This window comes from Zonotrichia albicollis, chromosome 4 (assembly GCF_047830755.1).
Source record: "Zonotrichia albicollis isolate bZonAlb1 chromosome 4, bZonAlb1.hap1, whole genome shotgun sequence".
Taxonomy (NCBI): Eukaryota; Metazoa; Chordata; class Aves; order Passeriformes; family Passerellidae; genus Zonotrichia; species Zonotrichia albicollis.
In genome coordinates this window covers 45459452-45472122 of record NC_133822.1, presented here as the reverse complement: position 1 = coordinate 45472122, position 12671 = coordinate 45459452, and the positions used below count along the sequence as shown (strand labels likewise).

Genomic DNA, 12671 nt, shown 5'->3' with positions numbered 1-12671 from the left:
ACAATAGGAAGAATAAAACATGTCTTTCACAAAATTATATATAAGGCAATCAGGTGTAGGAGGCAAAATAAAACAAAACTTTGAAAAGATGTATTCTATGTTCAGATACCCTTGGCCATCATAATGTACCACTTTTTGCATGATAATGTATGTTAGCACTTCTGCAGTTGCAAACAGTTGGTTTTCTACATAACCTATACAGTCAGACAATGCTACAAATTAGCACAGTTTTAAAACATCAAAGTTTGTCAGTCACTCTAAAATCTTATTTAATTTCATATTAAATGATATATAACTTCATAGTCACCTGTTTTCTTTTTCATCAATGTCAGAGGTACTGGCCAGCCGTCTTGGTATTGTAGGTGCAACATATGCAAGTCGAGTTCCTTTTCCATCTTTCTCCTGAAAGACATTAGTTTTTTTGTTAATTGTTACTATTATTGATTATCTTGTCTGGAAAAGGATCATTATGCCAACTCTGACCATGTTTATTGTAGCCTGATTATACAAACGAGTTTAAAGTTTTAGTTAAATATCATAAAAGGCTACAACAGGAAAATGAAACTGCTAATGTTTCCATTCTAGTAATGCTAATGACTTTTTTTTTCTGCTTTGCTGCAGTACACTTCCATCAGTGATTCCTGAAAGCAACTGGTTCAGTATTTTTATGTAGCACAGTACATTACTATTCTTAATCTTTAAATCATATAAACATTTGTATTTAAAACAGAAGCACAAGTTTTATTTTGTTCAGGTACCGGAACAACACTTGGTTTAGCGTATCCATGTTTATTTACAGAACCAATTTTTGAAAATAAAAAATAACTACAAAATGAAATTTAATACAAAAGAGACTTCTTTCATTTGTAAGATTCTTTTAGCATAATTCTCCAAGTGATACAAGTGCTATCAAATCTCCCATGTCCCCGAACTGCAAAAATGACCACTAGCTTTGCAAGTCCTAAAAATGAATAAAATGCCAGACCCATGTACCAGGTCACCAGACACTGAAGGAGCATATTACACTTTGAGAGATACTATATAAAGAAGCTCTGTAATTTCACTTTTTGGAATTTTAGTAAAGAACAGATGTGTACTACAATCTTACTTCTATAATATATCATTAACATCTATACTAAGAAAGGTATAAGAAGTCCTCAAAATGTTGTTTTACCCTGAAAATTTTTACCTTTTCTTTGTTGTCCAGTGAAGAGGAAAGTTTAGGACTTGATGCAGAACGCATAACACCTGCAGAGTCCTTTTCTTTCTGAGCTTCTTTGGAAGCAGTAATCTCTGCAAGTGCACCATAACTACCTGTTTTTCTAAGACCCAACCTCCATGAAGCAGGAGATTCATCTTTCCTCTCTTCATCTTTGGGAGAAACCTTGGTTGTAGATGTTGGAAACTATAAAACACATGAAAATGAATTTACATTATTAATTTATGTTATCTGTGGTAATTCATGCTCCTTGCAAAGATTCGAGAACACAACTGTTTTTAATAATCACAAGTGCTGAACTTGTAGGGAAGTTGTAGTGAGAGGCAACCTATGCACTTTTCTCTTGAATTAGTCAATGGGATCAGAAACGTAAGACCGGTCAAGGAATACCACTCTTATAAAAGTTAGCTTACAAAAACTCACACTTTGTAATACACGCTGTGAACTTGAGATAAGAACTTAGAAACATGCAAATCTGGTATTAACATTTTGATTAAATATGTTATTTTGCAACCTGTACATAAACCTGTGCACGCAAGAACCTCACCATAGATTTTTCACCCTTACTGGGCACAAGAACAATGCCAGTTTTGCGCAAGCCCTGCCTCCATGATGCAGGATCTACTGACTCCACGACAGGCATGATAGGAGGAATGAAATCATACTAAAGCCAATTCAGACAAGACAAAGATGAAGATTGAAAGGAAGGAAAAGAGAAACCAAAGGTTGTTTTAACACCATATAGTTTGTTCCTAGGCTTATAGTAAGTAACTCTTCATCACAACACAAAAATACCAAAGAAGCAGTAAGAGACTTAAAACCATAGTAACAGATAACAGCTCAATGTAACACAGCATGTTTACCTCATTCAGAGACAGAATTACAGCTTGCATAGTAAAGAACAACAAAGCCTGTGACCTTACAAGGTCTGTGGCCTAAATCTTCACACTGTTGAGAGTACTGGAAGATTCACACTAACATACCCCTCATCTTCTTACCATGTATCATTCATATCCCTGAATCACATCCCACATGCCAATAGCTAGCGTGGCTATCCTCCCGGACTTGCCTTACCTTCAGTACCTGCAGTCACAGAGCAGCAGACTGAAGGAAACCTGACTTTAGCTTAGTACACTGCATCTGCACCTCTTGGTTCGGCCATCTGTGATGTAAAAGCAGAAGTGCAGCTACAGCAGATCAGATGGTGCAGACCCAAAAAGGCAGGTGCAAGCATAGGTGCAAGATCACACACAGAGTGCTGCTTTACCTTCACTGGTAAAAACAGTTTAAAGCATTTTTGTTTATCAACAGGAGCTGTAACTGCTCCTTTAGATCACATGTACCTGCTATGTTACAAGATAATATTTTTGCTATAAAGTGCATTTATTTTATAGTTACAGAAGGCCCTGAGCTTTCCTAGTAATAGGAAGATAACTACAGTTTATTGTTAGCCTGTACCTTTTACCTAGAAGACCAAAATATAAACCATTAATTTCTGCATAACAGAATCAGAAGTGTATTGATGATTTATAAAAGCTTGTAATTTAGCTTAAAATCAAGCTTATTTCCTCTCTTATGAAAGTACTCCCCCACAGCATTCAATCACATACCTGCACCTAAAGTATACTTTGTAAAATGAACCACTATTAGATTCTACTGTGAATATGGAAGTATAACCCCAGTAAGCTCCCAGGAGCAAAATACAATTCAGAGTAGTATGTCCTAGTGGTATGTCTTTTCTTTCTACTGTGGCTGCAGTATATCATGGTTATCACTTCTCCTGAACATGCATTTCAGATGCACTAGTACAGGGCTACACTTTGATGATGATGCGTACAGGAAAGTTGTAAGGAATGACAAATGAAAATTTACTGGCTTACTACCCAGCTTGCTCCAATATTCTAAAAGTTGGACTTCTGACTATGCTTTCTTATCTACTGTATTTTTTCCCCCAAGATACCTATCTTCCCCTTACCAAGTAAAACCCAAGTTCATCCAAATTAACTTCTCCTGTAAAGTTACAAGCTGTAAAAGCTTCCAGCAAGCAATATGGCTTTGCTAGGTGTGGCTTTGAGCTACGCATTGAATAAATCATGTGTCCCTATTATCTAGCTCTTCCATGAGGTCCTAACCATATTAAAACAAGGATGAGACCCACACAATTTTCTACTTCTTATTTCAGGTATAATTTTCAACTTCTCTGCCAAAGTACTAGGTGAACACTCCAAGGGACTCCCAAAAGTCATATGGTCATGCCTGCCTCCCTCGAATTAAGTGCATCAGAAATACAGGTACTGAGAAACACAAGAACTGTAGGTTCTAGAAATTCTGGAGGAGTTTGACATAGAAAAGACTTTCAAAAGATGAAGTTTAGTTTCAGAAAATACCAGAACTCCACTCACTATGCAATAGCATTTTCTTTTTCAGAATGATTTTACATTCAGCTATTTAATAGCTCTGTATTTTAGGTCCCTGTGCAGAATTGAAGTCATTCAAAATTAAAAAAAAATTAACAGCATCTGGGGAAGAACATAAAGTATTTTAAGAATCTGCGCATACTTTTCTCAATTCACCGGTTAATCAGATCAACTATTTACACTAGAATAAAAAATATATACTTACACAGAAAAAAGAAAGAGAAAATCATAAGGTTACAATATAATATAAAATAAAAAGGTATTTTCTTTTACCTTCTTAACAGGGGATGTAGGTGCCCCTTGGCCACCAGCTACTGAGGGCGCCGTCACAGCTACTGATGCTGATTGTGTACTTGTGGTATTTGCATTATTAGCTGCCAAGGTTTTGGTCTTATCTGCAAAATATTGACAAGATTTAATCTTCATTCTTCATTCACAATTTCATCACCTTTACAACACCTAACTGAATTTTCATCCAAGAAATTTGACAGTTAACTTTATGACCAGCATTTTATTATTTATTTCTCAGTGTTTTCTCCCTCACTCCTACTTTACATCTTAGCTAGGTCCACCTTGTTTTCCTAAACAGCTGAGCACGCAGCATGCAACAATTTTTTTGTATTCATCAGGTGTTACCACTCAGAGATGCAGAGACAGAGGTACAGAATCATTCAAAGTGACTCAGGAGATCACCTAACTCACCCTTCTGCTCAAAGGAGGGTCAATACTGCCTATGAATCAGGTTGCTAACGGCTTAGATGAGTCACATCTTGGAAACCTCTGGAGACAGATTTCAGTCTCCCCACACAGCCTGTATTTCAGCATCTGGCTAATGACCATAAAAACTGAAACAGTGGGAGATCTGTTAGCATCTCATCTGATCTCATTAATGTATATAAGTATCTCAAAGGCAAGTGTCGAGGGTGGTGCCAGACTCTTCTTGGTGCTGTCCAGTGACAGGACAAGGAGCAATAGCCATAAACTAAAATACAAGGAGTTCCACCTCAACATGAGGAAGAACATTGAGGGTGGAAGAGTTCTGAAAGAGGCTGTCCAGGGAGGTTGTGAAATCTCCCTCTCTGGAGACATTTAAAACCCACCTGGATGCTTTTGTGTGTAACCTGCTCTAGGGTCACCCTGCCTTGGCAGGGAAAGTTGGACTTGATGATTTCTTTGATTCTGTGACTCTGTAACAGTTAATTAAGTACAGAAAGCAGGGGCGAATTTAAAATGAAACCTTTATTCTCTGATAATTATGCATGTTTGAGTTCAAAGAAATAATTAACTGTACAGAGAAGCACATCAGGAATTCTGGTCACCAGAATGACCTGAGACAGGACTTGCCTTCCACAGCACCAATTTACCATTTGCTTCATTCCTTCTCTTTCCCTTGCTTTTCTTACCCACATTTCACTGTCTACCTACCTAGTCTCTTCTGCTTTCTCCAAATTCCTTCCTCTGCCCATGGTTCATAAACCTTAACCCTTCTTACACAAACTCACAGAAAATGTCATGATTGAGATACAAAAGCTGCTGTCACTGCTTTTGCTTGAGCTTCATAATGTTACACCTTCACTTCTTTTTCGTGTATTTGAACTGCACATTCTTCAGGCTTGGATGTTGCCTCCTATTTATTAGGGCAGTATGAAGCAACATGGGGGTTCAACACCCAATGGTTCTGGCCTACACATCTTCCCATCTATGTGACCCATACAGCCTGGGAGCAATTAATTTAGAAAGTATACAAGGTTTTCATGCAGTGTTCTTCCAACTAACATTTAAATTCAATAAAGTACTGATATACAATTAGAAGTTGTGTAATTCACAGTATTGGTGTTACACACTTCTTTTAGTTTTATGGACATAGTTGAACAGATGTTTTGAATGTTAGTTAAGCAGTAAACAAATACAAATATAAATAGCTTACATGACCAACGGCCCTATATGGAAAGTTCTTTTTAAACACAAGTCAAAAAAATGGGTGGTAAAATTCTAGGTTATAAAAAGCTGAACAAGGCAATGTGGACTGACAGTATGATTCGAGATGATGCACAGGCAGATCTGATAGAAATTTGTAAGCAATACATCTTTAAAATACACAGAAATGACTCCTTAAATTTTAGCTTTCAGTTTTCCAGATTCTGTACTGCAGCAGTAGATAACTCTGAACTTCACATACAGTGTTAGCACCTTCTCCTCACAGTTTAGTTAGACAAAACAATCCTTGTCCGGCCCGAGACCCAAAAACACTGTTGCAGCTTCAGGCCCAAAAGTTATAAACAGTGAATTGAGAAGAGCAATCTGGGTGAATGGGACTTCATAACCTGAAGCTGTAATTGGACATTTAACCCTAATATGTAAATGGACCAAAAGTTATAAAAGTCTAAAAACTTGTGATCTGTTGTCCATCTTGGGTGTAGCCTTGGCCAGGCTCTTTTGCTGCCCAAGCTTCATCCTTTGAAGGCCTTTTAATAAATACCTACTTTATTCCTGTAACTCTATCTAGCCTCTGTTCTAGGTGGCCTCTCAAGGCATCAGAAAAAGTTATCAGGAGTGAAAGCACGGAAGGAAAAAATGGATTTTTCACAATTGTATTCTGAAAATATTAATAGAGCAGCAAGAGCATAGTTGTATGCATGACTAAGCTGATATGGACTAATTAAAAAAAAAATTAGAGTACATCAAAAAGAGTAAGTTACAAAACCTGAACTTAGGAAAATTTTATTTTTTATCTTGTTTCCCTGTCCTTTGCAATGAGCTACTTTCATATTCATGTTTTCCTTCTTGGTCTTACAGACAGAAGTGTATTTATATTTAAACTATATTCTCACATAACCAATGAAATAAAAACACAGGAAAACCTTTCAATTATGCCAAAAGATCTGAAATCACCTTTTCCACAACTATAGAATACAGAACACTGTTAAAATATTCCACAACCAGAATGCTCCTTATAATAATAATATTTTTCACTTGAAAAATCTTTAACTACCTTAAGCTGAATAACGGTAAAAAAAAGGGAAAGTAAAATCTTGGAACTTAAGAGATGTAGCTCTACAGGGAAAAGCTTCAAGTGTATCTTGCCAAATAAAGTATGATAAAGCCTTGTTGATATTAAAACCCCTGAAGTTTACATAAATTAATTCTTGTGTCACAGTCAAATTTTCCTGGCACGAACTACTGGCAATGAAGAGAACACAGTTACCAGAGTCATAAAGTTCAGCAGACATTACAGTCAGCTCAGTGACAGAGAAATTACTACATGTTATATATTATAAGTAGTTTGAGTTTAGCAAAGCTCAGTAAATAATGGATGCAAGTACACTAAGGTAAAAAAGTAATTACAAAGCCTGCCAGACACTTTTTTTCAGCTTAATATAGAAATGCTGGATTATTTCAAACTACAAAAAAAAAATTAAACCACAATAGAAAGTTTGGTTTCACAAGTTATTTTTACTTCTATCTACATTAAATGCTTATGATAAATTGGCTAGCTCTGAAATACACTATTAGTCTTGTCTTTTCAGGTGTAGAAATTAGAATGTATTAAAATAAAAACTGACAGCTCACTAAACCTGGTTATTTTTAAAAGTTAATGTATAAAATATTAACAGACTGTTTCTAATGACATCCATGTCTATGTAAGGTACTGCTGCATTGCAATTCTAATATTCTTTATTAGGATTAAACACATATCTTTAAACACTTATTGTCAGACGCTTGTTTTATGGTTTGAAAGGAAAAGATACATTTTGCTCTTTTATTAGTACTTACTGCTCTGATAATTGTTTAAGAAAAAAACAACCCACTAATTCTATTTCTCAGAAGAAAAATATAGAGTAATGTGCATACAATGCAAAACTTTTCAAAGAACATTCCTCTTGAAGTTATATATGAATTAACAGTCAACATTAAAATAATACATTTAAAAGTTTATCTCAGAACACACTGAAAATATATGCACTACTACTTTATGAATACCTGAGCCAGATTAAGTAGTAATTACTTCAAGATGGTAAGAACAAATGAGAATGTTTGCACTTCTGATCCAATCTCTGCACCAGTTCCACAAGCAAATACTGCTAAGAATTCTTCCTCTCTAATTTGACCTTCTAACTTTTTCAATGTTTCTGACATGCTACTTCAGGCTTATATTATTTTATCTATCTAATTAACAGCATCTATTTGTTAAGCAGCCAATCAAGTAAGCTGGCTAATAGCTTTAACCTAAGTAGCTACCAGTGCAGACATCCATTTGATACATCTGTTACGACTCAATTTTAGACATATACAAACTTACTTTCAAATAACTGGAAACTTAGTGAAACACAAAAGAATAAGAGAAATGTAAGATGCTTAATTCTGTATCATGTGATATTAAACAAGTAAATTTAGAAAGTATATATTTAATGAAATGCAATGCTCCAAATAACATACCTGTCTCTGCTTCAGACTCTGAGTCATCATCCTCTTCCTCTTCACTAGAACAACTGGATTCATCCTTCTTTCCTTCTTCTTCTTCATCTGCTTTCTCTTGCTCCAGAGACTCTATACTAGATGCATTCTTTTCTTGCTCCATAATCAGCGTCTCCTTACTGAGTTTGTAAAGAAAAGTATTTACTAAGTACTGAAAAATTTACTAAAGCCTGTTAAGTAGGACTTTGTGACAGTTGTAAAGTCATCTTTTTTAAAGACTTCACAATTTTTTTTATTTTTACTTACTTTTTAAATGTTTTCTGTGTCTGATTATTATCCAAGTTGGCTGTGGATTCAATTAGGGGAGATTTCTTTTCACGTTTTTCACTATGAAGCTTCAAAACAGAAAATGATGCAGTTTAATTGTTAGAATGGCATCAGTGTGACAAAATAACAAACGGAGGGGAATTTCTAATTACTATAAACACTAGAATGTGTAAAAAATTTCACAAAGTGTGAATGTTCAAAGCTCTAAAAATCTTAGAAACTGTTATTCCAAGTAAGATGCTCACTGTTGATATTTTGGATCAGCAAATGCCCACTGGACAAGGCAAGTTGTAGATTGCCTTTTTTCTTCCAAGGCTTTTTTGGTCACCATGGGTGACAAGTAAAGGCATAAAAGACCTTTTGAGATGACTGTGGCATCACCTGAATTGAAGCCCTGAATTTAAAACTTTAGTTTTAATTTTTATCCTGCCCTGAGGTGGATACTATAATCATATGTATATTAAAATGCAACACACACACACATATATATATACACACATATATATATATATATATATATGTATATGCACAAGGCCTACCAGATTCTGCTTCTTTTGTAACTCTTCTAAATATCCTAGAATATCTTCATCTGCCACATCAAATGCTGTCTGGCCCTGGAGAAAGGGAAGAAGTAAAACACCATAATTGTACAACAGACTTTAAATGTATGGGACTACGATGTCTTTTCATCTCATGATGATGCAGGTTAAGGAGAACATTTAGAGAGAGAAACTGGAAAATATGAATCAAGCTCTACTGCAAACTGTTAGTCTGTCAGTACTTGAAAACAGTTTTGCAATATTCACTTTTTTTGGGTGGGGTGGTGGGGGAGAAATTTTTAAAAAAACACTTATACCTGATGAGTAAACATATTTTTAAGTGGTAAAAGACATGACAATAAAATTTTACTATAGTTTGAAGGAAAAAAAGAACACCATGAATGAAAAGTAGATTGATGAATATAATCTCACAGTATTAGTGCCAAACAACTGTTCACAATGGCAGTTGAATTGATGGATCCTGAGCAGTTCAGTATCCTGCCCATCTTAGACGATCATATACAGCTTGATTTTTGAAGTTTTAATGATTTAAAGGAGTTGCACTAAATTTAAGCAGTCATGCATTCACAGTTTACAGCAAAACTCTAGTTTACAATTTACACTCTATTTTATAAAAGATCTGCTACAACCACTTGTTATTTCTCCTTAGGGTATGATTTCCATGGGCCATATACTTGAAGGCTGGAATCTAGGCAAAGTCCTGTATTCACTGGCATAAATGCATCTGGATCAACATGCTGGGTGGGCTTACTGAGATGCTTGGGGGGGATCATGACAAGATCATTGCACTTCATATGTAAAGAAGTACATATTGTACTTCTGTACAACAACCAGTAATAAAAACAGAGCAGTCATTTAAATGTGGCCTCAGCAGCTTATAAAAATAATGAAAGGTGCTCCTGTTTGTCTCTGCTTATTTCAGTTTCTCAAGATGTTAACTAAAGGCCAACTTATTCCTAATTACACTGTGAAGACTATCTTAACTGGTTAGAAAGGATGAACCTTTAAACTACTAATTCTGATCATACAGCAGAAGCACGTGCACCTTTCAACAAGAATTAGCCAAAACAGCTTGAGGTCTTCTACCACATGAACTATTACCACAAATTTATATTTGCATTATAACTACAGTTTTTAATGTGGCCTTCTACTTTCAGGTAGTTGTTAGGTGGTAGTTAGACCTACTATGACCACAAAAAGTCACTTTGCAGGAAACCGTTGCAGTTGGAAGGTTACACCTTAAATCAAATCTGCAACAGCTGACAGCTGAAGTCAGGTGCCTAAACAATAATGGCTAAGTTCTCTGAGATGCTAAGCACATACAACTGAAACCAAATCTAGAGCTTTCAATCCCCACATCTCTGAAAGCAAAATGCTTACTAGCTTACTTAAAAACAGGCAAATCTCTCCTAGCTTGCAGAAACAACTCCATATGAAAAAAAGCTGCTACGTCTCTATGTCTCCTTTTTGCTTATTCTTGTCCAGTGGATTTGAACGTACTAGAGAGTGCTCTCTAGTGCATAACCCCAGCAAAAAAATCTAACACATAAATTGGAAGGAGAACAGAATCTATCTGTAAAACACACTAACAAGAGAAGAATGAGAGCTCAGCACTGGCTGAGAAAAAAGGTTTGGATCCTTTTGATGGCTATGTGAACTCATGAACATATTTATGTCTACTGGGAGCAAGATCAGCAAGCCACACAGGCCATTGCATGAAAGTCAAAGAAATAGAGCTTTGGAAGCATTCAGGTTATGTCCAGGGGGTGCAGAGCTGCCTACAGCTTTCTTCCACCACACCCAAATCAGCATAATATAGTGACAACTCTTCAATATACCAACACAAACTGATTTTAAGAGTTAAATCACTACCCAAAGGCACCATCAACACCTCCAGAGATCAGATAAAAGTCTGAAATGCAATCCATCAAGTCACTAATTCTGTACCTCTGAAATGCCAACAAACTCTTTCAATTATTAATTTCCATGCCAAAGATTGAATGGATCATTTAATACAGAGCTAAGCATAAAGTTGGCCTTTAAATTAATTTAGACAATCAGAGAATTTAGTTCTGAACACAACCATGCTGTTTTGACAACACATGCATTATATAAAGCTCCACGGACAGTAAACAGCAGTTTATCATCACTTTTCTTACCCTGGCTTCTAAAGTCACTTTAGAGACCAGAACTTTGTATCTTGACAAGGATTACATAAAAATCCTACCACTTTGTTGACAGCCTCCATATCACATAGGTTTTCCACTAAAATGCGACATGCTTCTTCTTTACCCCAGTGAGCAGCAGCATGAAGTGGTGTCCAGCCATCATAATCTTTAATATTTACATCGTAGTGAGCCTGTATTAAAAGCCTGAGGGAATTAAAAGAAATAGATCTTGACACTGCTGACAGGGATAAATAAATTTTCGTAAAAATTGTAAAACTGCTCTATGGTAATATATTTCTCTTTTTTTCTCACAGATATTTTCATTGGGCTGCTGACAATTGATTAATTTTACTTCTCACAGAAACATCTGCCTTTTAATTGTTTAGCAGGTATGTATACATATTTTAAGGAAAAATTCAAGAAAAACAGCCTTTTCCATTTTCTACTCTATTCACTTCCTCTCCAAAGACCATTGTCTCTACAGTTAGATATTCTTTGTACATGTGGTAATAGGCAAAAGGCTATTTTTAAGGAAAAGAGTTGTAAAATGTAAAAAATTGTTAGATATAGTGTTCTTATTAGTAAACCATTAAAACCTCCTTCCATTCTAAAAACAGCTGTTTGGAACTTTCACTTCCTGTCATCAACTTTTTGCAAAATTCTAGTGTTTACATGCTTTAACTGTTCTCTGAGAGGGAGCAGAGTTCCTCAAAGAGAGGACCTGCTGTTCTGCCTGCATTCAGGACTCACATTCATCATGGGTCTCAGGTAAGCATCAAAGTGACAAAGGACACTTAACCCAACAAGTATTTTTATGTAAAGAGCTGTCTGAACCACTGTTCATAATTGTTAGAAATCACGTAAGAACAAAATTTTTTCCAAACAAATTTTCAAGTTTCTCAAAAGCCAATATACTTATAGTAATGTCCTCCAATGAGTCAACTTCCACACATGCTGAGCTGCAAATCTTGCAGTCTTGCATCCAATACAGAGCACACATTTTTGATAATTATAGCAATCACAAAAACTGCCTGCACATATGTTTTGCCTCTCCTAGGAGAAATATACAGACTGGACTACAAAAAAACACAGTAACTGAGGGTACTAAAAAATATCTAAACAGTTATAGATACAACTCCCTTACAGACACCTGCCACTCTAAAACACAAATTCCTTTTTTTAACAGAGTAATTTGTCTCGATCGTGTTGAAGCATCAGGGTTTTTTGAAACAGAACTCCCATTCAAGAAATTGCTCTGCAGACCTTAAAGCATCAATACTCCCAGTCAGGATGCATGCTCATTTTCACTTATGTTACAGTTTGTAAGAACTCCTAGCACTGCTAAAGCAGTCAATTAAATTTACAATCACATTAAAGCAATGTACTACTAATTATGCTTTACTACAAAAAAGTAAAGCTTTGATGAAAAAGAAATTAAATATGTTACGATATATACTCATATTAGATTGATGAAAAGCAGTGAATTAGGGGACATCTGAAGCCTAAAGCTTTCCAGGGAAGACTTCAAGAGTCACTGAATTGAATTTTAAAAACATCATCAAAA

The 12671-nt window shown here is 35.6% G+C and overlaps 1 protein-coding gene across 4 annotated transcripts in view; it reads right to left on the bottom strand.

Moving 5' to 3' along the window:
* PPP1R12A (protein phosphatase 1 regulatory subunit 12A) overlaps positions 1-12671 on the bottom strand; it is a 113025-nt gene that overhangs the window by 30329 nt on the left and 70025 nt on the right. For 2 of the 4 annotated variants that reach the window (XM_074539674.1, XM_074539673.1), the window contains exons 5-12: positions 11167-11311; positions 8919-8993; positions 8359-8447; positions 8074-8231; positions 3910-4031; positions 1767-1883; positions 1190-1405; positions 308-402 (exon numbers count right to left, since the gene is read on the bottom strand). In XM_074539674.1, the coding sequence (XP_074395775.1) occupies positions 308-402; positions 1190-1405; positions 1767-1883; positions 3910-4031; positions 8074-8231; positions 8359-8447; positions 8919-8993; positions 11167-11311 (1017 nt within the window). The remainder of the gene's footprint in view (positions 1-307; positions 403-1189; positions 1406-1766; positions 1884-3909; positions 4032-8073; positions 8232-8358; positions 8448-8918; positions 8994-11166; positions 11312-12671) is intronic. The other 2 variants (XM_074539675.1, XM_074539672.1) reach the window with 1 other exon arrangement.